This window comes from Simochromis diagramma, unplaced genomic scaffold (genome assembly GCF_900408965.1).
Source record: "Simochromis diagramma unplaced genomic scaffold, fSimDia1.1 OVJJ01000683.1, whole genome shotgun sequence".
Lineage (NCBI taxonomy): Eukaryota > Metazoa > Chordata > Actinopteri > Cichliformes > Cichlidae > Simochromis > Simochromis diagramma.
The window spans coordinates 897,732-922,587 of NW_024387158.1; the positions used below are offsets into that span (position 1 = coordinate 897,732).

Genomic DNA, 24,856 nt, shown 5'->3' on the forward strand with positions numbered 1-24,856 from the left:
GACAGACTGATCAAACCGGCAACCTTCCGGTTACAAGACGAGCTTCCCAACCACGCGAACCACGGTCGCCCTATTAACAAAATGTAAACATTGCTTGTTTCCATTCATCTTGTAAACTCTGTCTTTTGGCGGCAGTTTGACTTCTGTCCGGAAGCTAGTTTGACTCCAAGACCCGAGAATCTCTGGGTTTGTGTCATTTTCATGGGCCATTTCCCATTAACAAAAGTTGGAGCTTGTCAGTGTTGAGGGCAGCAGACTTTTTGCTTGGTTTTTTTTTTGTTTTTTTTTTATAAATAAACCTGTCTTTGATGGGAGACCAGAGTGCCAGACAAGCTACCCCTGACTTGGCTTTTACTGCTCCAAGATCAGTTACCATTACTACATACATATGCAAAAATAGATAGGAAATAGAGCTAAAATTAGCAAAATACTCTATGATATGAACAGGTTTTCTCTTATTAATTACCTTGAGCAACAGTTATGATGTAGAGGAGTAGAAAACATAGAAACCTTACTCTTACTGTTACTGAAGTCACCTGCAAGCTTCATTTGTAAGCTGCATTGTAAAAGGAATTGGTGAGAGAGATTTTGAGAGAAATTTGCCTCAAAAGTGTTACAAATGTGTATAACATGATTGATGACAAGCCTAGAGTAAGATTTGCAAATGTGTGTGGTGATTTGTGTGTAACTTTTGAGGTCTCACAATGCTCCAATCCACACACAAATACTAAACAAACTAATCATAAAACAGTTGTACAAACACATACATCCAAACCTGAATAAACGGTGATCATTTATACCCAAATTTCTTCCAAAAAGCTTCCTGTGCATACAGATGTCTCCCTAATGCAAATATTCAATTGCGTATCCTTTTTTTTTGGCAAATCGCTGAAACTCCTTCAGATTTAATAGTCGTCTGGCATGGACCTTGGTCTTCAGTTTTACAGAATATTAATAGGATTCAATTCAGGGCTTTGTGCAGGCCAGTCATTTAATTTGGCTCATCTGCATGTAGTTCTACACCAAGGGTGATCGTTTTGGCAGATGAAGCGACCACCCAGAAAATAGCTGGTTTACAAGTTACTTATAATCCTATGGAGTATTAGATTGACCCACTCAAGATCCTTACCCTCCATGAACTTTAGAGTTTAAATAAACCATACTTTTAACCTAAAAGCATTTTCAGATCAAAATTAACAACTACTAAGGACTTAGATTCTAGGTCTAAAAGGTTAGAAACCTCAGTTTTAGCCTCTGGGCTTCTGAGTCAAATACACAGAGAAAAGAGAGAAGTCACGAGACAGACCAAATTATTGCCAAGTAACAAAGTACTAGAATTTCACTTAGTGAAACTAAAGTTTTCTAAACTTTACCAACGTTCCTTTGTTTTAGGTGTCATTTTGCAAACATCAGCATGCTAATGCTCATAGAATTACACGTAAACAACTTAAGCCCCAAGAAGCACAACAGAGACATTGTTTGACAAAAAAATGTATTCCAACACGTGTAATTATACAGAGCAAATGCACTGTGTATACAGTTAATTATTCAATGGATCAAATAAAACAGATATTGCTAATGAGATATTATTATATCAATAGACTCATACACCAGTCTATTGACTGGTGTATGAGTGTAATAACATTTGCAACTCAAACGCATTCAGGTGTGTTCCAACGGCTATGACTGGCTCGCTTTGCCTTTTCTGTTTTTCCCTCCAGTGTACTGGAAACTCTTCAGTGGGTTCTTCCCCCGGATGTTCTTCTACCAAAACCAAAAGGGAACACATTAGCTCAGAACAAGGGGGTGATTTCATCAAACTAACTGGACATTTTTGTTTTAATATACATTTTATATTGTGAGCTTTGTAAAAGACATAAAATGGCATCTCACTAATATCAATTAGGGCTGCACGATTAATCGTTAGAAAATCGCGATCTCGATTCATACTTATGTGCGATCTCATTTCCAAATGACAACGATTTAAAAAAAAAAAAAAAAAAAAAAAAAGACGACGACGACGATTGTACCGCATTTTGATCCGGGACGTAATCTGCATGAAAACAAGCGCTCACTCTTCCTGCTCAACAAATGACAAGGGCGGAGCCTTATACCACGTGATACAGAAGCTGTGCCCTGTGATGCTAAAATTAGCAGGGGAAAAAACAACGGAGAGCACGTCAGGGATGACGAGAACGTGACTGGAGAAAATCCGTCCCGGTCAACCACCCAAACATCAATAACGGGAACCTTCCCTATACACGTCGAACTCCCGCAGGCACAAAGAAATTACGGAGGCTATCACTTATCACCTGACCAAAGATATGGCTCCCATCACCACTGTGCAAAACAAGGGATTTAGGAAAATGATCAACACCCTAGACAAACGCTACACAGTGCCGTCCCGCAACTATTTTTCTATTGTTGCACTACCTGCTCTATACACGCAGTGTCGAGCAACGGTGGAGACGGAATTTCAAGCAGTACAACAACAAAACGTGAGACATTTGTTGTTTTTATGTTTATTTATTGTTTTTATGTTCAGTCTCAACTGTTACGACGTTGATGTGCAGTTAATAAGTGCAATAAATATTTATATTGGAAAAGAAAATCGTGAGAGAATCGTGATCTCAATTCTAAGCCAAAAAAATCGTGATTCTCATTTTATGCAAAATCATGCAGCCCTAATAAATATAAATATATATATATATATATATATATATATATATATATATATATATTTATATTAGGGGTGCAACGATATTCGTATCGATATTGAACCGTTCGATACAGTGCTTTCGGTTCGGTACGCATATGTATCGAACAATACAACATTTGTAATTTATTTTATCAACTTTCCTTCTGACGATGCTGTCTGTGTTGAGCGCTCAGTGAATCTGCGTTCGACTACTCCGCCTAGGCTGCACTGTCGAGCGCAGATCCACTGAGGGCTCAACACAGACAGCATCGTCAGAAGGAAGAGCGCAGGGCAAGCTAGCAAGACACATGGACCTCCCCCACCCTCATTCAGATCTGGCGTTTGGAATTATTTTGGTTTTCATGTGACGTATGACCCTGAAGGTAAGCGAGTCATGGACTAAAGTAAAACAGTATGTTGGATGTGCCATGCAATGCTCAATTACATGGGTGGGAGCTAGTGTGTTAGCGCAGTTAGCTCGTTAACGTGTTGGCCGTCTAGCCCCATGCACGGGGCGATCGGCGGTAGCTCGTTAACGGAGATTTGCCGTGTTGTGGCGTTAAGGTCATTTCAACGAGATTAACCTGAAAGCACTAGTGGGAACACAACGAATATGACTGCACATTTACGCCGACATCATCCTAGTGCAAAGACAAAAACAACAAGCATGCTACTAACTTTAGCCGAGTCATTTAGACAGCTGTTAGCACATGACTCTCCTTATGCTGCTGAGAATATAGCCCAGAAGAAGCGGATAGTATAGCTTTTATTTTGGAAAGAGACATTTCTCTGTAATAAACTCTCTTTTCCAAAGATGAGTGATTCCTCAATAAGATACAGGGCTCGCAATATCGCTAGCCCGACGTCCTGGGGCTAGCTTACTATGCAAACATGACAAGTGAAATCTCCCGCAGCAAGCTTAAACATGTGAGAGGTTGATCACGCAGAGAATCGCTGAGCTTATGTGAGTGCGTGTGTAAAAGCAGCAGGATATATATTTGACTACGATGACCTGGATGACTGAGAACCTTCACAGACAGATATATATTTTAGTTCTGCTGAGCCAAATAAGACAGGTCAGGGTGAAGAAGTGACAGCCAAAGAAAAGCTTACCACAAAACGGAGAAGTTATGACAAATCAGACTATAAGGCAAAAAGAAAGTGCAGCTTTATGGTTTCATGGACAAAAGAATTTCTGTGGCTGCAATATGACGAGCTAAATAACCAGGGCTGCACATAAGTGGTCCGCAGGTGCGCATTCGCTGTCAAAATAAAAAACACGCAAAAGGGTTAGGGTTAAATTTAAAAACTGTACTTTTGAGTTAAAATATATATTTATAATTTTAATAAATGACAAATTAAAAAGGCATGAACATTTTTTTTGTATCGAAAAAATATCGAACCGTGACACCAAAGTATCGAACCGAACCGTGAATTTTGTGTATCGTTGCACCCCTAATATATATATATAAATAAAATTGATAAAACGTGCCATCTAAGAGTGATGCTCAAAATTAGTTCATGCATTTATTACATCTAGGCTAGACTATTATAATTCATTATTATCAGATTGTGTCTTTTATCCTGCCAGCTGCAGTAGATGTCTGCCCCTCCCTGTTTCTGTTAGAGGTTTCTTCCTATTACCGGTAAAAGGAAGCTCCTTCTTCCCAATGTCACCAAGTGTTTGCACACAGGGGGTCGTTCAACTGTTGGGGTTTTCTTCTGTACTATCATAGGGTGTTTGCCTTACAATATAAAATGCCTTGAAGCAACTGTTCTCATTTGGTACATTATAAGTAAAAGTGAACTGAAATTTAGAAGTAAGAAAATAGTACAAATGCTCACAACTCAAATTGCCTGATTTTGTTTAACTAAAATCTAATAGATATACAGTTTGTTTTCACAGTGAAACAGAAAATACATGACAAAAAAATATGACAAGAAGGTGAAACCTGGAACAGAATTCAAACTATTACACAGATCTGTGGCGTATCAAAGATCTGGTGTCCCTTCCAACCAAATCTCACCTTAAAACTGCTCTTGATGACTCCTCCTGGTCTCTGTATCTCTTTTCTCCGCCTTCTTCTGCTTGTCAGTGGATGTACCACGCCCTTCAGTGCCTCAGGAACTGCAGGAAAGTGAAATGAAAATGAAAAAAAATTGCATACTCAAATATACATCGATACATTGTAATTAGATCTTCCAGCACACTGATGCATCCTTATAAAATAAATTAATCCATGAAACATACTTAGGAGTAGAAAGCCACCATGCTTGCCCTTAGGGCTGCTCGATTATGGCAAAAATGATAATCACGATTATTTGACAATATTTATTTAACCCTTTAAGACCTACTATAGAACCAAGTCCGCCAGAGCTTATATTATTTTTTTTACATGTTGTAGTGCCATTTGTGAGAGCATTTCAAGTTGCTATACAACTGTTATAGCCCATATTTTAATAATATGTATACATTAAGTCCATAGTAACTACATTAATTGCAAACAAGTGCAATAAACTACAAAAAAAATTGAAAATCGTTTTTGTTTTTTTTACATATATTTCTACTTAGAGAAATTTAAGAGGTTTATCCCTCAAAACTTTAAATACAAAAAAGTTGCAAAAAATAGTTTACAACAACAGGAAATTTATTTTGAGTGTCTTCATAGTTTTATTTTGGAGATACACCAGTATTTATATACTGCAGGAAAAACGAAAAAACAATCCTATGATGCAAATTTGCAAAGAAAACAGCACGTGCATCAAAATAAACTATTTCCAGCAGTGCAATTCGAGTTCTAAGCATCCCAGAAACTATTCAGAAAAGTCTAACATGACCAGTATAGGTTTTTAAGGCCTACAAGTAAAAAACTACATTTTCCGCGAAAATGACGTCACTTCCGGTTTCGGGCAGGAAATGGCGGACATGCGATCGTTCGCGCTGACATCTGTTTCACTGTGGGAAGTGTTATGAACAGCTGATTGGATCGGCAAAGCGTGTTTCTGGAATATTATGTTTTTGTTCCTGCAAGCGCTTTTTATGCAATTTTTGCAAAGCTTTATGTGGAAGGAAACCGTGACCGAGGACAAGCTGATGGCACAAGATGTAAGTACAACTCCTCTGGTTTCATATGCAAAACAAATTATTGCGCTAGCTTACGTGGTTCAGGTTCTACAGGGATTTAAAAATAGTTACGCAAAACGGAGCGTGCTGCTTTGACCGACTTTAAAGGGTTAACAATAATAATGTATTGAATAATGACTTTAAAAAATAATATAAAATAGTGTGCAACACCACTGAAGTTTTTTTTAACCTCTCTTTTCAACCAAAGGCAGTCACTCTCTCCTCTCCAAATAACTTCTGCTTAGCTTTCCGAGCTTCCCTCGGGTCCTCTTAATCAGCGGTCTCCAACCTTTTTTGCGCCACGGACCGGTTTATGCCTGACAATATTTTCACGGACCGGCCTTTAAGGTGTCGCGGATAAATGAGGGAGGGGCTAATAATCGGCTCAGTCATTTTTAATGATCGTTGAAAGCCCAGATCGTAATCGTGATTAAAATTCGATTAATTGAGCAGCCCTACTTGCCCTGCCATCTTGAACACAGTGGCTGATTTGCCATTTTGCGTTAACTGCGTTTTATGTATGTGGACAGAGAAGGATCCACATGTGCAGTACACCAAAGGCAGAAGAGAAGAAACACGTAGGCATTTGCAGGCCACTGAGACAAATTTTAATTTGTCTGTGGACTTTCACACTCAACATATGAAGGATCATTCTTATATTTTTTTCATTTGAGAAACTGTCTCCACCAAAGAAGCAAAAATGCAAAGGGAAGAGACAACACAACAGGCATCATTATAAGACGCCATCTTTTCACCTCATTCCTCATCTGAAGTCTTTAGTCAGGCCTCTAACATACGAAAACATATGTAAACATTCTTATTTATTCCTGATATTGTCGCAAATGCTTATGGTCAAGCAAATTAGACATGTGACCATCCCACCTCCGGACAGCTAACAACAAGCCAGTTAACAATAGCTGATTATATGCTAGCAATATACCAGCTAATGTTAGGTTCGAGTTTCCTAAAAAATGTACTTTCTGCTCTGATGAATAGTTTGCTCATTCACATTATATGACAGTTCATTCACTAAGTGTAGCACAGTCCAATAATCTCAGATCTACCTCAAAGAAAGTTTTACAAACAATGATTAACAGCAGGACAAACAGAAGCACTTACTGACAGAAAAGTTTAGATCTCTTCAGTAACTCAGTATCACTGTCATCAGACTGATTCGTGGATTCGTATCAAATTCTTTCGGCATAAATAGATGTGACCACATATTGACAGCTGATTGACAATTTTTTTGTCCTACAGCAACCATTATGGCTAGGATTATTGAACTGAATTGGGAGGCGTAAGAAAACAAAACTCAACTTGACTGAAATTTGCAATCTAGTGGTGAAATTTTACACAGTGTAACTTAAGCTCTGTAAGTTCTGAAAATATGCTACTGTAACTTGACTCCAACTTTCAGTTATCTCGCCCAATTACATTTTTCACAATAAAAAAAATGACGTTCTGTTAATGTTAATTTCCTTCAATAAAAAATGAACTAACAGAATTTTAGAAGAAATTATCCAAATTTGAGCTAACACTATGTAAACCTAATTGTTAATGTGATGTGCTCATGGGTAATAGTTTCTTTCAGTATTGCATTTAGAGTCAAACTTTCAACAAAAAAAATAAATTATTTCACACAAATCACTCCTTACTAGCCAAGACCTACATGGCATCATGGAAGTAGAAGATCAGTATTTTTTAGCATAAACAATATACATTATAAACAGGAAAAATATCTTAATGGAAAATTTTGGTTAGGGTGATATTCATATATAATCAGACACTTACTGAGATACTCAGGTACATTCTTAAGGTGAGGTTTGACAACAGCAGGATGGAGGTCTTTGTCATGCCGGAGTAGCTGCAGATCTCTGGGGTTGTCCTCAAAGTATGTCTGAGTGAGAGCACAAGCATGCAATCAAAACGTGTTCAAACACTTCTGCCTTCCTCTGTCTTTAGAAAAAAAAAAATCATCTCTCACCTTAAGTTTTTCTGAATTGAGCAGCTCCTGTTTGATCTCTTTTAGTCTGGCCTCCTTCACTGCCTGCTTTGTCACTGAGCGCATTGCGTCCTAAAGAAAAACTAAAAATAATCAATTCCCCTTACATTACACTTAAAAAAGAAAAAGGGCTAGGACTTGGCGATAAAAATGGTTATCTTTCCTCGTCTTTCCATCAAAAGAAATATGAGAAATTGTCAACATAAAGTAGAACTTGAAATTTGACAGACAACACAAAAGGCACAATGAGAATAGCACCGGACCAAATCAATCATGTGCTCGAAAACTCAGCTAATGGCATTACTACACAAGACAACTGAACAGACACAGTCCAAAGGTCAAACGATGAACAACCAAGGAACTCATCACCATTTTTATTTCTAGCATTTTTCTACCCGTCTCCCTCCCATTCACGCACCTGCCTTCTGTCATGCTTCTACTGACTTTTGTTCTTCTTCTCTGTATACTTCACTCACTTAACATCACAATGTCATCTGCAAACATAGGGATTCCTGCCAACCTCATCTGTTAACCGAGATTCACAAATACACAGTGCAACTGCTTCTGGCTTCTCTGACCTACTCCATCAACACATTGTATCTGTAGTGCTCTTGCTCAGCATGAAGCAATACTGCTGCTCACTAACTGTCACCTCTCTTCTTAGCCTAACTTCAACAACGGGTTCCCATACCTTCGTGATATGTCTCATCCCTACCAGTACACTTTTTCTCCATTCTTTAGCCTCACTGTCTCACTCTCCAAGACTGTTTTAAAACAATTTGGTCAGAAGGTCCACCGCTGTCTCTCCCACACATCTCCCTCCTTCAACTGAGCCAAAAATCTTTCCGCTCTTCATCCTCTGCCTCCTTCTCCTGCCTTTCCTTCTCTCTTGTTGCCTCCTAACATGTCTTCCCCCTTTCCCATTTCTTTTTTCAGCCAACACTAACACCCTGTTGGCCCAGAGAGGTGGTCATTGTTGAGTCAAAACCTGACCAATCGGTACGGAAATCTTTTTTGATCAGTATGTTTGATTTGTCCAAGATTTTACACCAAATGCCCTTCCTGAAGGAACGCTCCCCATTTACAAGGGCGAACGGACTGGCACAGAGTATACTGGCTTGTGCTGATATGAAAAAATGATTATAAGTTTGTTTGTTTTTTCCATTTGTTGTTCAGCCATAGACTTAACTAATGCCAACAATCAGCAAATGTTGAGGAATTTGCCATTTTTGGAATTAAATTGAGCTTCCAAAAGGAGGAGGAGGATACTCACCCGGCATCTGTACCTGAAGCCTTCAATCTGCTCCATTTTAAATTCATAAGGTTTGAGGGGAGAATTGGTCTCATCTAAACACAAACAGAATAAAAACAACTTACAAAAAATTATCTCACTCCATTTAAATATCGTGCTACACTCTAAAAGTATTTGCACCCATCCTGATTTCATAGTTATTTTGTACATTTGTCTTCCCTTCACTTGTTGATAGACAGCAGAATCCATACTTCCACCAGGTTTCCAACAAAACAAAACATTAAAAACTGCAGTTTGTGTTTAGTCTGGTTATCAATTTCTTCGATAATGTGAAACATGCAAATGTGACAAATATGCAAAAAGATATAGGGTGCAAGTACTTGTTCACAGCACTGTATACTACTCCCTGAGGTTCAATATTTTAGCACTGAGACACATCAAACTCTGATGCAGCTGTAGAAGGTGAAGCTGACTAACTAGAGAAACGGTCTACCATTTCACTTATTCAGCAAAAAACTAGATGTGGGCCTTTTCCGCATGTGAAGTGAACATAGCCTAACTGTGTTTAAAGTAAAATGAAAAACAACATGCTACAGTCATCAACACAGAAACAGTCATAATGATAATGATGATATTAATGCAAGTGGATCTCTCTGCAACTCCATTTTTACTTAATTTTCACATTAAAAAGTCAGTAAAAGGTGTAGGCCTAAAATTAGATCAAAACATATCTTCATTACCCCCAGTGAGAGCTTCCTCCACCTCTGACAGCAAACCAAGCTCGGTATGAGATACAAATGACAGAGCGGTGCCCGGGTTGTCTGCTCTTGCCGTTCTGCAAGAATAAAAGTGGCTATCAGAGTTTGATTTTTAGTAAAGATTATCATGTCATTTTTTAAAAGAAACTGTACATACCTTCCAACTCGATGAATATACGATTCCGCAGTTTTTGGGAAATCAAAGTTAATTACATTGGCAACATTTTGGAAGTCCACACCTCTTGACACTCCATACTCTTTATCTTTAGCTCTAAAGAGACAACAAAACAGTCAATACAGTGTCCAAATGCAATTTTTAATAGGCTGGTTCTATCATCCAATATCTGACGACATGGGTTACGCCACATAATGTGGGTTTTTCAATGTGGCTGCAAACACAGCTTGTTTAGAAGGTTTAAATGTATTTATTGAAATGGTAAAATCTCAACTTCAGCAATCCAACTGACCATCGAACTCTTTTTCCACTGATAAAGACCAACAACCTGAAAGCTTCCATTTATCCATTCATCCTCTCCTGCTAACCCTTATCAGGGTCGTAGAGAGACTGGAGCCTTTTGTTTGACTATATTACTGTCTGTAATATTGTTAAAGTCCTAAATTATCACCTTTAAAGTGTTTGCACTCATAACATCATGTACAGTAAGACAGGCATGGAGAACAGTGGCATGGCAGCCCAGGCGGAGAAATTTTGCTTTTAGACTTTGTGACTCATTTAATTTCTATATCTGAAGGAGAAAAAAAAGAACTATCCAATCAGATAGGTATTTGTGGTGAATGAAATACAGTTATAGTTTCAAGCAGTTTTAAGCACCACATCCAAAATTCAAGCACTTTTCAAACCACGAAAGGGCAATGTTAAAATTTAAGCAATTTCTAGGATTTCAAGCACCTGTACGAACCCTGGGCACCATTTCTGGTAACCAGCACCAAAAAACTTCACTGTTGTCTATACTTAAGAATATAAACTGTAGTTTTACACTGTTGAGAAAGTCCAACTGGTTACTGAAACGTCACATAAAATGTATTCTACTAACATTAGTTTTCCCCCTTATGGCATTTTTCCCCATCTTGTGCTGCTTCAGAATATTATCTCTCTAATATTTTTTATTTGAGTGTTAATCAATAGTCTGACTTACTTTCCTCCCTTCTTTTGGGTCTTTTTCTTCTCTTTCCCTGCAGTCGTCTGTGGTGCAGCGGCTGTATCAGTCAGACTCTGCTCATCTGAGGCGATGATGTAGTCATAAAACCCCTGATTAAACTGGGCAATGATGTGACACCTGCAACAGAGTGATACAAAACACAAACACAGAGAGAAGAGAAAGGAATCAATAATGCACCATACATACTGGATGACTGCCTGCTACAGTATACTTTTACTATTGTGGGTGTCATGTGCCGTGTCGGGTCCAAATTAACAAGACGCTTAAAAAGAAAACAAGCAAATAAACAAAAATCTTAAAACAGATGCATTAATAGTTCAAAACTATGATACTTATATTTGTGGACAGACTATTCTGTGTAACACTACACAAGCCTCTCTAATAGTGCCTTGAAACGTGATCCTTTGTTGTTACTTTGCTGTCTAGACTGATTATTGATTAGTTTTTGTTCTTTAAGTCATCCAGCTATTTATCAACAGAGGTTCCAACCCTAACCCACAGGTAAATTTACCTTAATTTCACCAACTTAGACTGCAGTAGTAGCTTTTCTTCAAAACATGCAGGGCATTTTACAATGTGGCGAGTTCAAAACTGGATTTGTGCTGCTACACAGAGCTCCCCATGGCTACGGTGCAGAACAAAGACCATCAGCTGCAGTCTAAGCTAGTGGAGCTGGAGCAGCTATTGGCTGCAAAGTGCAATATTTGAAGGACTCCTTTTACTGTGCTCACAGATACTCGCATGCTTATTGAGCCCAATTCTTTTAAATTTTTTTTACACAATCTTGGGATCTAAAGTCTGATTTTCAAAGCACATGTTTCATGCAGGTTCTGATGTTAATCATTTAAAGAAATATTACAGAATCATCTGCACTGTCACATTGCGTATAAAATCAATGAAATTGACTGTCCCTCTTCACGGGAGTCATTGACCAATAAAGTTTACTGCAACAGTCTAGATGGTCACAAAGGAACTCTGGCCTTTTTAACACTTATGTTCATGTTCATCAGTCCAACATCAGGAGAAAACTCAATAATTACACTGTATATAGCCCAATGTTGTGCTCTGAATAAGGTGACTGTACACCTTCATATTTCCACACAGAACCAAGTTGAAAAAAAAAAACCCTGAAAATGTATATAACACTGTCCTGTGAATTCTCCTCTCACCTGGACTGGACCGGCAGTTCAGAATTGAGGACGCAGGCAGGAATGCCAAACTGTTCGAGAAACAGTTTGAGTCTATAGCATCTGTCCACAGTTCCCACAAACAATAGCGTCTTCCCCTTAACCAGGCACAGCTTGAGCAGTGTGTACACAAGTAGAAACTTGTCCTCCTCCTCACATTTAATGCTGTACTGCTGCAGCTGGCTGCTGTCTGGGAGCTGGGATCCTTGAAGCTTCAGTATCACCTAACAAAACACCATATCCAAAATGGATGTGTGGGTCAAGACAAAACCAGAAACATCAACACATCCTGCATATCACCTCTGACTGCAGCTTAAACTTCACTCTTATTCTTCACTAAGGTTTTCGCAAGAGAATAAAGTTATGTTTTTTTGTACTCATTTACTTTGCGCAAGTCTTTAACTGCACAATGCAGAAGAGAACACTGATAATGATAATACAACAATGATCAATTCACACTGTGTGAAATTAACTCTTGGTCTCAGCCTGTACGGTATTAATTAGAAACAGCAGGCTAAGAGTGTTTTCACAACTATAGTTCTTTTACTCTGGTCCGAATCAGGTGGCTAGTTGCTAACTTGTACTGACCTTCGCTTCTATGATACCCTGCCACATCTCAGGTGGGAAGGTGTGTATCTTAAACTTACTAGTATTTGGGTTGAATCACGTTCATACCATAAATTTGTTTCTAACAAATTTATGGTATGAACGGTATGGTTGTTTTGTTTTGTTCTCAACCCAAGTGCAATTACTGTGTTCTGTTAAATTTATATAGTGGCCGTTTGCTGTTACTGGTTGGGGGTTAAGGGAAGAAAAAATATAATAATAGTAAATCTAATAATAAATACTGAATAAATATATTCAGTAAGTGGGAGTCTCTGGGAGAAATCTGTGTTGATACCTGAGGCTGAAGGAGAAACGCAGGGCTGATTTGACTTGACAGGAAGGCAACAGTAACTCAAATGTTATTAATAATGTATCTAAACATTCAATTGTATAGAAAACAATAAACCTTTGATCAAGTGAGTGTTAAGGGGACATTACAGGATTGTGCAGCAACAGCTCCTTGAGGCTCTGGACATCCTCATTAAATGTAGCAGACATCAGGAAAGACTGGTAGATATTTGGTAAATGGCTGTTTAAAAAAAAGAAAAGAAAGAAAGATAAAAAAAAAAAAACAGTTAAATTTGACATTAAGGCTACAATAACTAACCTAAACCCAACTGAAGCCAAACTAAATGTAAACACAGGCAACTTGTGGCTGCAGGGAAGAAAAGTATGTTTGGTGGTCTTTGAAAAAGACTGATGCTCCAATCTAAAACAGATTTTTGCTTCATTTCTTTTTTTACCAAGTTTGAGATTTTAAGAACAAGAACAGAAGAAATCTATGATGTGAAAAAAGAGACTTCTTTCTTCTTTGCCTCTTACATTTAAATTAGTTTGGAAAATGGATGAGTTGAAAACATTATTAGCTCGTGTCATATTCATAAGAAGGCTATAACCTATAACACTACACATGTAAGTTTCATGCAACTTTCACCTAAAAAAGGCTGGGAATCTCTCATTTAAATCCCGGACGTTAAAAACAAACAAAAACACCACCTTTCTAATGCAAATTTTAAAACAAACAGCAGCAGGAGACGCTTGCATGAAGCGAGTTCCCTCTGGTGAAAATCTGTACACTCTCACCACAACAAGTTCTTCAGGTCAGACTCAAAGCCAAAAGAGAAGATTAGGTCGGCTTCGTCTACCACCAGCATCTCAAGAGAAGAACGCAGGACCAGGTTCTGTGCGTTGAGATGGGCAAGCACACGGGATGGCGTCCCCACAACTACATCCGGCTTCTCCATTAAAATGGGCCTGTCCACACATAAAAGTGATCATTTAAAATACATCTCCTCGTTTGACAGCACGAACTTTTTTATTAATCTATGAAGTCCACAATTACACTTTGCGGATTTAAAAATATTATATAACTGCAATACTGTGGAAAAATGCAGGCACTTGAAGTCTTTAGATGCTTATCACACAATCAGGGACTTTTGAGCTTGCTAAATGCACAACAGAACAATAAACCCAAGCAAAGCATAAAACAGGAAGGGGTAAGAGCAATTAAAATCAAAAGAACAAGGAGGGCTGTTCACTAGCAAAATGATTGCAAATTTACAAAAAAAAAAAAGAAATTAATTAATAAATAAAATACTAAAAAAATGACTGTACCATGAAATCAAATACAGACGTTACAGTACCACTGTACCATGATAGATCAAATTCTACTTTACTGTATTCATAATTCCATCAGTATTGACATGATCCCAAACACCACTGGCTGAAATGCAGCTCTAAAGCATGGCGAGACCTCTACAATGTTTTAGAGATTACTGTAGCCACACACAGCTGCACCCATCTTCTGACGTGTTCCATACATGTTGGCACTAATCAGAACCAAAGTGAGAACAAAAGTAACCTGATGACAGCAATATTGAGGTCACTGTGTTTTTTTTTTTCTGTGGAGTACTCTTTCCGTGAAGTTAAACGATAAATAAAAACTATTCAGACCACGTGGACCAGTGTCTCCCACACAGACTTTATTTGAACAGACCGCTTCAGCTTTCTGACTGAAAGAAATGTGCTGACCTCTGTGTTGACAGATCAACCTTGCTAGAGATGTCGGCCACTCGGACGTCCCTGGAGCAGTACGCTGTTAACTGTCTCATCATAATCTGAACTTGGTGACCCAGTTCTTTGGTTGGCACCACAATCAGAGCCCTCACATCTTGCTCACGCACAGTCTAACAGGAGAAAGAACAAACAGTGAATATACAAATCTGGAGTAAAACAAATTATCTGGAGAACAGAAAACATCATCCTAAACAATGGGAACACCATTTTGTTTTTTACATTTTATACACTAAACAATAAAAAACAAAATCTGGAGAGTCACATTCTCTAAGGTGCAGAGATCATCTAAGATGAAAGTAATATCAACCTACAGTGTGTAAACTCAGCATTTGAATCTGCTTCCAAAAACGTTATTGCGGTTTCTCACCTGTTTGGAAGCCAGGATGCGCTGTATGACAGGTATACCATATGAGGCAGTCTTCCCAGACCCAGTCCGGGCTCGAGCCAGAAGGTCCTTTCCATCTAAAGCCAAAGGGATTACCTTTTCTTGGATCAGAGTGGGCTTTGACCATCCCAGATCTGCGACTGCCTGAGTCAAGAATAAAAAACAAAAAAACCCAGAGGTGAAACAAATTATTATAGTGACACAGACAAATGTCAGACAAATCTCAGTTTAATATTTGGTGCAGAGCATTCCCCAGGTTGACTGCTCTGTGCTAAATGTAAATGGAGCAGTTTTCTCATCTACTTGAGCACTCAGAGTGCTTTATACAACATGTCTCATTTACTCAATCACACAACCACTTTTTCTACACTTAAGCGCTTAACACACACACACACACACACAAAAAAAAAAAAAAAAACCCAAAACAAAACATCCCACTGAAAACAGGGAGGTACAGGGCTGGACTGAAAATGAATGAAAAAGCAGCAAGCATGTCCACAAAAACAAACAAACTCTGCAAAAAAATTTCAACAAAAGGACTGGCAACACAGCAACAGCAGTGTAACATGGAGCTGGAATTCGTTTACACACACACACAGCAAAGAGTCTGAGCCGGCCCCCTTCGAGGCCCACCCTATCCCAAGATGCTTTGCATATTGGTGAAGAAATCTTTTGAACAAAAATGACGGACAGTCGAAGTGAAGTGGTCCAGGAATAAACTTGTTACATATAAAATTTGTACATCTGCCCAACCTTATTTATTTTATCTTGTGTGTATGTGTTTGTTTTTTTTGTTCTTCATTTTGTCATTGTTCTACTATGTGTTTTACTCTATTGTTTAGTGTCCTTGAGTGTCTTGAAAGGTGCTTTTAAATAAAAGTTATTATTATTATTTCTGTAGGATTTTATGTCCCATTTCACCTTTCTTAGTTTTTCCTTTTGATTAAAATATATAAAATATGTCCATGGGATTCGAAGTCAAAATTGTGTTTTCATTTTGCAAGTTAACAAAAATAGCAACATTTTATAAAATATCTGTTAAATGCCATGGTTGAAGTGTCCAAAGTCAAGAGAGACTAAGAAACCCACACTGCAAAGTGAGAGGTGACAGGATAGACACTTTCCACCCTTGATGATAGGCCAAGACAAATTGTGTGTGGAAGATTAGAAGGAAGAGAAGCCAGAAGCAGCCAAGAGCTGGAGAGGACAACAGGGAGAGAACAGACAGCTGTTCTCTGTAGCTGAGGAGAACAGCTGTCTATTAACAACAACAACAACAAGAATAATAATAAACACATTTAATTTGTAGTGCACCTTACATTTGCAAAACAAAAATTGGAACTAGCCCTTTTTTGTTTTACATTCTAACCGTAAAATTTTATTGCATACAATGAAACACGGATCTATAATTTTTGTAGTAGTTTTGTAGTTTCACTGCTAAAAAAGAAGGACAAATTCAATATGGCGGACGCGCTGACGGGTCGCAGCAACGGGTCAGCCCCCTCCCTCAATGTGGCGTCTGTGTATGCATGTTTATGTCGAAATCATCATTTATGGGTTAACTGAATGCCCATTTAAGTAAATATCGTTATAACCGGATTTTGTCATACATGATAAACGGGACACTAGGAAGGCAGTTACAACCAGGACAAAGTCAAAAACAATGTAGGGTAATCAAACTGTTATTAGCTTTTGATAAAAGTGCGAAACGGCGTCTATACTAGAAAACAGCGGACATGATTTCTACTACTTCTGTAATCCAGCATTTTTCCATGTCTAGTAATTTCACCTACGCACAACTTCATGTTTGCATAAAAACTTAACTCTGCCACCGAGCGAGCAGTTCCGACTCCCGAAGTAACTGTCGGATTTTCAAACTTCTCGGAGGATTTTATTCTCCACCTGAAAATTCACAGTTCCCCGACAGCCTCGAAGTTTGTTACCTTTAGCAGGCGGTCGTCTAAGCCCATTTCATGGAATTGTAGCCTCTCATGAGCCATCGCTCGTCTCTCACCAAGCTCACACGTGCGTCGCAAGTTTATGACGTCATGTCGCTTTTAAGCACCTCCGAAATAAAAGAAAGAACATTTTGTAGTCAATCTCTACTTTATATCTAAAAAGTGTACTTTTTAAATATTAAACACAGTTTTCTTGCTCTTAAAAAAGAAACTGAAGCATATTTCAAATACATAACCAAGGTTTATATATATATATATATATATATATATATATATATATATATATAACAAGACTTAGATGGTATGAGCAAGTGCAAAGGAAAGACAGCTTACTGGACAAAAGATGCTGTGGATGGAGCTGTCAGGTAGGAGGAAAAGAGGAAAACCATCATGGATGTCATGAAGGACCTTTAGTATGTTGGTGTTGCAGAAGACGGTGCTTCAGATTGGATGAGATAGGCATATGATCTGAATATATTCATTTTTATGTTAAATTTCAACTCAATATTGTTTATGACCAGTAATACTATTTTCAGGTTTGTATACTTTTCTATATACTCTACCGCAAGTTACCATTGTGATGTACCCTGGCAAGCAACCACCTCAATAATGAAAACTAACCTCACCAAGACCAAAATATTGCTTCATAATACAGGCCTCTGATAAGGTTATTTATGTTGTTATTGTCTGATGCTGGAAAGAAATTGTACTATTTCACACAATCATTCCAAATAAATTTTCATTTTCCCTATATTTTTTTCCGTAGAAACCCCAAATTTTGATTTTTTTATGGTTAGATTTTTTTCAGTGGGTGTAACGTTTCTTCATTATATTTTTAAATGATTTATTAAATCAGTTATTATTAAATCAGATTTAAAACTAATTTTATTAATTGTAATTTGTAATTCATAACATATATTATTTTCTGCACATGGGTCTTCCTAAAGAAAAACTAAAACGTAGTCAGTTTTATGACAGAATTTTCCATCACTCTTTATACAAGGAGAACAACACCGCACTACTCCAGCGGTGTGATGGAAAGTTCCAGAGCAGATGGACCTTGTGGTAAGACTGCTATTCATTTTTTCCTACCTTGACATTTTTAATGCTTTACCCCAATTTGACCAGCAGATGGTAGCAAACACCACAATGACTAAAATCCATTAATGATATATAATACCATTAAAGCCATCATTTCAGTTAGCAATAGCAACATTCGCATAAAAACTGAAAGATCCCTCTTCGATGCCAGGAGTGCTCACAAATCCTTTTGGGGTTGCGTCGGGAAATAAACTACCTTCAATTGCTTCCTTTAGTCACAATGGTGTCAAGAAGTCGGTGTAAAAATCTTCCAAATCAAATATGCAGACTTACTCGCTGTGGCGACCCCTTGTGACCAATGTGACTAAAGGAGCAGCTGAAAGTCGCTTATTTCAACACAACCGACTATAAATTGCCACAGAGAAGAACTGGAGAAGCTCTTTGTACTGTGTAAGCTCACATTATTTTAAATTTCGTTAAATTTCGTTTTATAACGGGAGCTATGTCCTCGGAGTCACGCACCTCAATGAAGACTTGTTGAGAAGACGGTGAAGATGCCCACTGAATGCAATAGCAGCTGTCTCGTCTACACAGTTATCCTCCCATAACAAATAAATTAGTCAACATGGCCGCAGAGCGCCTAGCCCCACATAACTGAGACACGGAATAAAACAACACAGGTAAATACAAATATGGTATTCGCGTTTTTAAAAAACACGTAAAATTCATGATCTGCATGCTTTTGTTTGTATCCGCAACTGTAAACTAACATGCTACGAATTATTTACATAAAGCTATAGGTACATTTGTTATTAAAATGTCATATTCAAATAATAAACGTAAGGATTACAACACACAACCAGTTTATATTTTAATTCTATTCGTTTTATTCTGAACGCGCGCGCGTGTGAATTTCTTTAATAATAATAATAATAATGATAATAATAATAAAAGACCCGTTCTTTTCATCTCTGTTTTCACAGATTTAATGGCGTTCATGTCTCGATTCTCTCGGTCCCGGAGCAGCTCCAGGTCTCCGAGCCGAAAAGACTCTGAACGTTCCTCCCCGATTCTGACCGTCTCCGAGCTAGAAAGGCTCCTTTACACGGGCAAAACGGCCTGCAACCATGCAGACGAAGTGTGGCCACGACTCTATATCGGAGACCAGTGAGTGTTTCTAACCTCTAAACGGTGGCAGAAGAAGTAAATACTCAGAGTGTCTTAATAACAGTGAATAAATACTTAAAGTATTAATTTCTTAGTAACGTATTACTTAGAAATAAAAATACCCATTACTTATTACGAGTGAGTAATGAGCACCCAATGAGAACTAATTTTAATGAAGTAAATATTCTGGCATTCCACCATATAAGCTGAAAGTTGTTTAGTCTAAAGCAAGCGTATTTATCTAATATCTATATCTAGCTCCATCACCCAGCAGTATCTGTTTGTCTCATTCATAAGCTTAGGAGTCACATAAGAGTTACATGTCAGCATAAATCATACAAGTTATGTAGTCAAGTGAAAACAGTTTAACTGCTAGAGCTGGAAATACCTTCTCTCCTCTGCAGGGACATTGCATCAGATCGACGAGAATTGGCCAAACTTGGCATTACACATATCCTCAACTGCGCACAGACGAAGTGGCGCGGGGGAGCCGAATATTATGCTGGGATGAACATCACCTATCATGGCATTGAGGCTCATGACTCACCAACTTTTGACATGAGTGTTAACTTCTATCCTGCTTCTGAGTTCATTCACAAAGCCCTCACCAGTGGAGGTTAGTCTGAGTCTGGGTGTGTGGGGGTCTGTGTGGGTAGATTCTCTGTTCTACTGTGTTTGATTTTAATTTTATGATCTATTGACTTTTAAATCTATGCGCTCTTCCAATTGTTATTTTTTGCATGCTGTGTTTTTTGTTATTTAATTGCTTACAAGGTATCTTTGATTCTTTTGAAAGATGCCTATGAAAAATGTATTATTAATTGATAACATGAGGGAAAATTATCACTTCAAATAGCAGGTCATCTAGCAGTTAGAAGCTCTGTGTTCTGCATATCAAAAAAGGATCCTGGGGCAAGACTGAACCCCATATAACCCTGATGGCCTGATGGATAGATATTGACTAAAGTAATTTTAAGTAAAAATGAGTTATTATATTACTAGAGTAAACAAATACATTTGTTGTTTGACCTAAGACTTAAGACCTAAGACTGTTCTTTGACCTAAATGGTAAATGGTAAATGGCCTGTATTTGTATAGCGCTTTTCTAGTCCCTAAGGACCCCAAAGCGCTTTACACAACCTGTCATCCACCCATTCACACACTGGTGATGGCAAGCTACATTGTAGCCACAGCCACCCTGGGGCGCACTGACAGAGGGGAGGCTGCCGGACACTGGCGCCACCGGGCCCTCTGACCACAACCAGTAGGCAACGGGTGAAGTGTCTTGCCCAAAGACCTAAGACCTAAGAAATTTTCAGACTGTAGTATCTTCTACATTTTAAATGAATCTCTTTTTGATCTATGAAAGGTTTTATATAACTACTGGGAAAGCTTAATGTAACCTTGCTTTAGCAGATTCATCCATTTGTATTTGAATGGCCCTGTTTTTAGTTTATAAATTTTCCCACTACATGCTGTTGCTTCTTCAAAAACACTTAAATGTTGTGTTATATAGTTAGACTTGTGTGGCTCAACAGGTCTAAATAATGATGCAAATGTCTAATGTAGTGAAGAAGAAGAAGAAAAGAGGAATTTGGGGCACAGCCCTTGTCTTAACTGGTCATTTAGCTTTTTCTTTAAAGTATTAACAAATATTTAGTATATTGCTTTACACTGATTACATGAAACTATTTTCATTTATATAAAATATGTATAAATATTTTTAGGGTAGCTAATAGTCTTTTGTAAATCATCAATTTATCCTAGTAATTTGCACTGGGATGAGGGGAGCAACCATTTGTGTTTAATAGCATTGATCAGGGGCACAGCTATCCTAAAACCACGCTGAAGATTGTAATATAAACAAACATCCACAAGCTCACACTCTGGTTCTGTATGTCTCTTTTGCAGACTGTATAAAAATAAGGGAAGTTTGTGACATCATCCATTGATTTCTGGAATCTGGCGTAATGTTAGTTTTGTGGCCACTGGCATGTTGTTTTTGGAGCCAGAGATGGTGGGAATTCCAATTGTAGAACAAACTGATCATTTTAAGCAAAACATTTTGACCTAACATTTTGTAATCTTATGGAATTATTTATGTCAAAAATTCCACGCAAGAAAAAAAGTAATCTAGAATTAAATTCCTCTGCATAAATTCAACAACCTGTGCGTGCAGAACTTTGATTCACACTCTCACTCTTGCTCCTGCAAATGAACTGAATTTTGACTGTCTGGAGCAGAGCCCAAAGGAAGAGGGGTTCTAATGTGATTGGTCACTTTTAATGGACATTTCAGGTTACTGCATTAAAGCAAGGTGGCGCCATGATCAGCGTTGTTTTGAACCGTATTTGTGTACAATTTGGAAACTAAATTTGGAAGCCTCTCCAGTGCTTATGTTGCTGCCAAATGGTCACTCAGTGAAACACAGCTGTACACCTCTGGCTGCAGAGTTCCACTCACTGCGGGTTCAGGTTCCAGTATTATAGGTCATCTAGATAAAGTTACACGTCCGCTGAGCAGTGGACAGAGAGGAGTATGTGACAGACTGTCTTTTTACAATATCTGACAACAATAAGTAGCTCATTTGTCTGATCTGAACAGTTCAGATTGTTTCTATCATTTTACGTAAATCATCTTATGTAAATCTGGTGGTACTTAGATCTGTGTTTACTAGTAAAGTATTCTTCACTGTTTTGATAAACAGTGAACAAATGCTCTGATCAAATGCTGATTATCAGCATTTTACAGCTTTGGAAGAAGTGTCCTAAATCTGCTACTTATATAAAAGTAATACAATAGTGTATGTATATTCAGTAAAAATAACATTTTACTGAAATAAAAGTATAAATGTGCTGCAATAAAATCTACTTGAATCTCTATAAAAGTATTTACTCATTAAAGTCTCCACCCGAGCTGGAACAAATTCACTGTAGCTAAAACACACCATAACTTATTATTTATTTTGCCTGTTTATAGTTTGAATAAATTACAAAATCACTATGAAAGATTTGATATGTGTGCTGCACATCAATAATTTGTTGTCTTCAGGATTTGTTGACTTTTTGAAAGTTAAGTTTGCCATTTTAACTATAGCTGTAATTTCCACTGTACATGGGTGGATGTATTGATTTATCACTGGCTTCACTCTAATACAGCAAAAAATGCAAAACCTGAAACTCATCCAGTCATGATACGTGCAGTTACATGTGTTGCTGAAGGCTGAGCAACTTTTTATTGGCGAATGAAATCTCTGTATTTTGGCCAAAGTTATAATTGCTGGATCACAATGCACACTTACTTTCCTGAGCCTCATTATGTTTGTTTGTTTGTTTGTACAAGATATTGATATTGTACAAGACTAATGGAACAGGAGTGCTGAGGCTTCAGAGCTCGCCTTAGAATCCTCCAGTTTTAAAGATTCATGTAATCCAGTGGCAGTTGTTGATATTTCCACTGCTACACAGCAAACAATAACTGTTGACAAACTTCATTTTTCAAATAGTAAAAAAATACATTTTAAAACAACGCTGATGTTTCTGCCACAGTGGATACAAAGCAAACAGTTTTGTGTGTGTGCTGGGTTCTTTGTGTGCATGGCTACTGAGTTCTATGCAGGTTGTTTAATTTGCGTGGACTTGTGATTATGTTTTTTGGTATGTGCAGGTAAGGTTCTGGTCCACTGTACTGTGGGAGTGAGCCGCTCAGCTACTCTGGTGCTAGCCTACTTGATGATCAGACAAAATCTGACGCTTGTGGAGGCCATCAAGACAGTAAAAGACCACAGAGGTGTCATCCCTAACCGAGGTTTCCTCCGCCAGCTGAATGGCCTGGACAGCATCCTGAGAGAGAGCCGAAAGACATCACCGTAGAGCTGAAAATACGGTCAAGACACACTCCACCTGAGGTAGCAGCCCATTACACTGGGAGATATTCTGGGACCAAACTAGGAGCAACCTGTGCATTTCTGACTTTGCATCTCTGAATGGTAGCCAGTGATACCACAGATCAAGTGATGCCATTATTTTCATAGTCAATTTGCTCAGTTTGTTTAATCTTTGTAGTTCTGTAGACTCTGAAACAGCAGCACCAAATAATTTTATATTCCTTAAGATATCAAAGTTTACTGGTACATTAAGATTCTAAAAAATTAGAAACTTTTATTAATAATTCCACTATTTTCTTCAAAGTGTTTTTTTCAATTTGTAACTGACCTCTGCCTTTCAGATTCATTCACGCACATAATGGTAGAAATTTTACAGCAACATCAGTTGACCTATGTAAGTTAAGTAGTAAACCCTTACCTTTGACTTATAGGTTTCAAAAGTTGACTGCGAGTCCAAAATTGAGGAAACTGCTGCACGGGGTTTGAGTCAGATGTGAAACAGGAGTTTGGTGTGTAACCTCACTGTCTGAATTATGTTAATTTAGGCTACGTCCACACTAGCCCGGATAGATTTGGAAACGGCGTTTTCGTCTGAAAACGCTCCGCGTCCACGCTGTGCGTCCACATTGAAACGGCCAAAAACGCTTACGTTCCAGTCCTGCGCATGCGCAAAAGTGGGTGAGAATTAAAGAATTTGAAGAAAAGCTATCTGGAGCATGTACAAACTGATATTAATCTTTTTTAGGGCTGTCAAAATTGAGAGCAATCAAAACAACTGCTGTATAATGCCCTCCACTATCTTTGTTTAATTGGTCACATGAATGCATCACAGGACTAAAATGCATCATCGTTTTAGAAAGTCTGCGTTTTCGAGTGTCCACACTGCGACGGGACAGCTCCGTTTTGAAATATATGCATTTTCGAGAGCGTTTTCAAAACGCTGCGTTTTTTCCTTGGGGAAAATGCCATCTCAGTGTGGACGGGAGGCCAAAACGGAGAGAAAACTATGCGTTTTCAAATGAAAACACATTAGTGTGGACGTAGCCTTAACTTAGCTTCTATTTATTGATCTGAGAGCTAGTTTCGATGCTCGGTAAACAATTTTTGCACAATTATGGCTTCAGACTATACTGACAAGGGGAAAACACCTACGTTAAAAGTATAAAGGACTAGAAACAATCATTCTTATGGTTGACAAGTGCTAACATGTTTATTCATGGTACCATGTTTGCAGTTATCTTGCCAGCCACAGATGTCCACAAAATTTATGCCAAAAACTTTTACAGGATTCATCTACACATGTTTTTGGACGCTTCTGCAGTTTCGAACTCATATCCATTGTTTTTCTTTTTAGTCAAGCTTGTAGAGAACACGTCTAACAGAGATTCCTGTCTGACTTTTTTAAATTTCAGAAGAAAATAGTCAACCTGAGGCAGGTTATCGCCAACCTGATTAACATATCTGGGGTCTGAACCCAGCAAAGAGTCACAAAATAACCCCAGCAGACACTGTGATATTGAATAGGATGTTAATCT

General features: G+C 38.1%; 2 protein-coding genes across 3 annotated transcripts; one reads left to right on the plus strand and one right to left on the minus strand.

Annotated features, from left to right (window-relative positions):
• Positions 1-1,473: 1,473 nt before the first annotated feature.
• On the minus strand, positions 1,474-17,344 carry ddx56 (DEAD (Asp-Glu-Ala-Asp) box helicase 56). The gene is made up of 14 exons (XM_040048675.1): positions 17,213-17,344; positions 15,252-15,413; positions 14,840-14,994; positions 13,892-14,062; positions 13,247-13,337; positions 12,185-12,426; positions 10,992-11,132; positions 9,992-10,105; positions 9,817-9,911; positions 9,098-9,171; positions 7,807-7,896; positions 7,614-7,719; positions 4,726-4,826; positions 1,474-1,764 (listed from the first exon to the last, which is right to left on the minus strand). The coding sequence occupies exons 1-14, from the start codon at positions 17,267-17,269 to the stop codon at positions 1,681-1,683; spliced, it is 1,683 nt and encodes a 560-aa protein (XP_039904609.1). The 5' UTR covers positions 17,270-17,344; the 3' UTR covers positions 1,474-1,680.
• An 823-nt stretch (positions 17,345-18,167) lies between these two features.
• Positions 18,168-23,960, plus strand: LOC120744351 (dual specificity protein phosphatase 26-like). 2 transcript variants are annotated; one of them, XM_040048677.1, is made up of 4 exons: positions 18,168-18,718; positions 19,252-19,435; positions 19,840-20,051; positions 23,102-23,960. In XM_040048677.1, exons 2-4 carry the CDS (start codon positions 19,257-19,259, stop codon positions 23,305-23,307), a joined length of 597 nt encoding a protein of 198 aa, XP_039904611.1. In that variant the 5' UTR covers positions 18,168-18,718; positions 19,252-19,256; the 3' UTR covers positions 23,308-23,960. The 2 variants fall into 2 exon arrangements, with proteins under 2 accessions (XP_039904611.1, XP_039904610.1); XM_040048676.1 differs by having other exon boundaries at positions 18,170-18,948.
• Positions 23,961-24,856: the final 896 nt, after the last annotated feature.

Coding starts and splice junctions, on each gene's coding strand:
- ddx56 (XM_040048675.1), bottom strand. CDS start 17,269: ATGGCTCATGAGAGGCTACAATTCCATGAAATGGGCTTAGACGACCGC. Junction 14,063..14,839: donor GTTGATCTGTCAACACAGAG/GTCAGCACATTT, acceptor ATGTGTGGACAG/GCCCATTTTAATGGAGAAGC. Junction 11,133..12,184: donor GAACTGCCGGTCCAGTCCAG/GTGAGAGGAGAA, acceptor ACTCTGTTGCAG/GTGTCACATCATTGCCCAGT.
- LOC120744351 (XM_040048677.1), top strand. CDS start 19,257: ATGGCGTTCATGTCTCGATTCTCTCGGTCCCGGAGCAGCTCCAGGTCT. Junction 19,436..19,839: donor CGACTCTATATCGGAGACCA/GTGAGTGTTTCT, acceptor TCTCCTCTGCAG/GGACATTGCATCAGATCGAC. Junction 20,052..23,101: donor CAAAGCCCTCACCAGTGGAG/GTTAGTCTGAGT, acceptor TGGTATGTGCAG/GTAAGGTTCTGGTCCACTGT.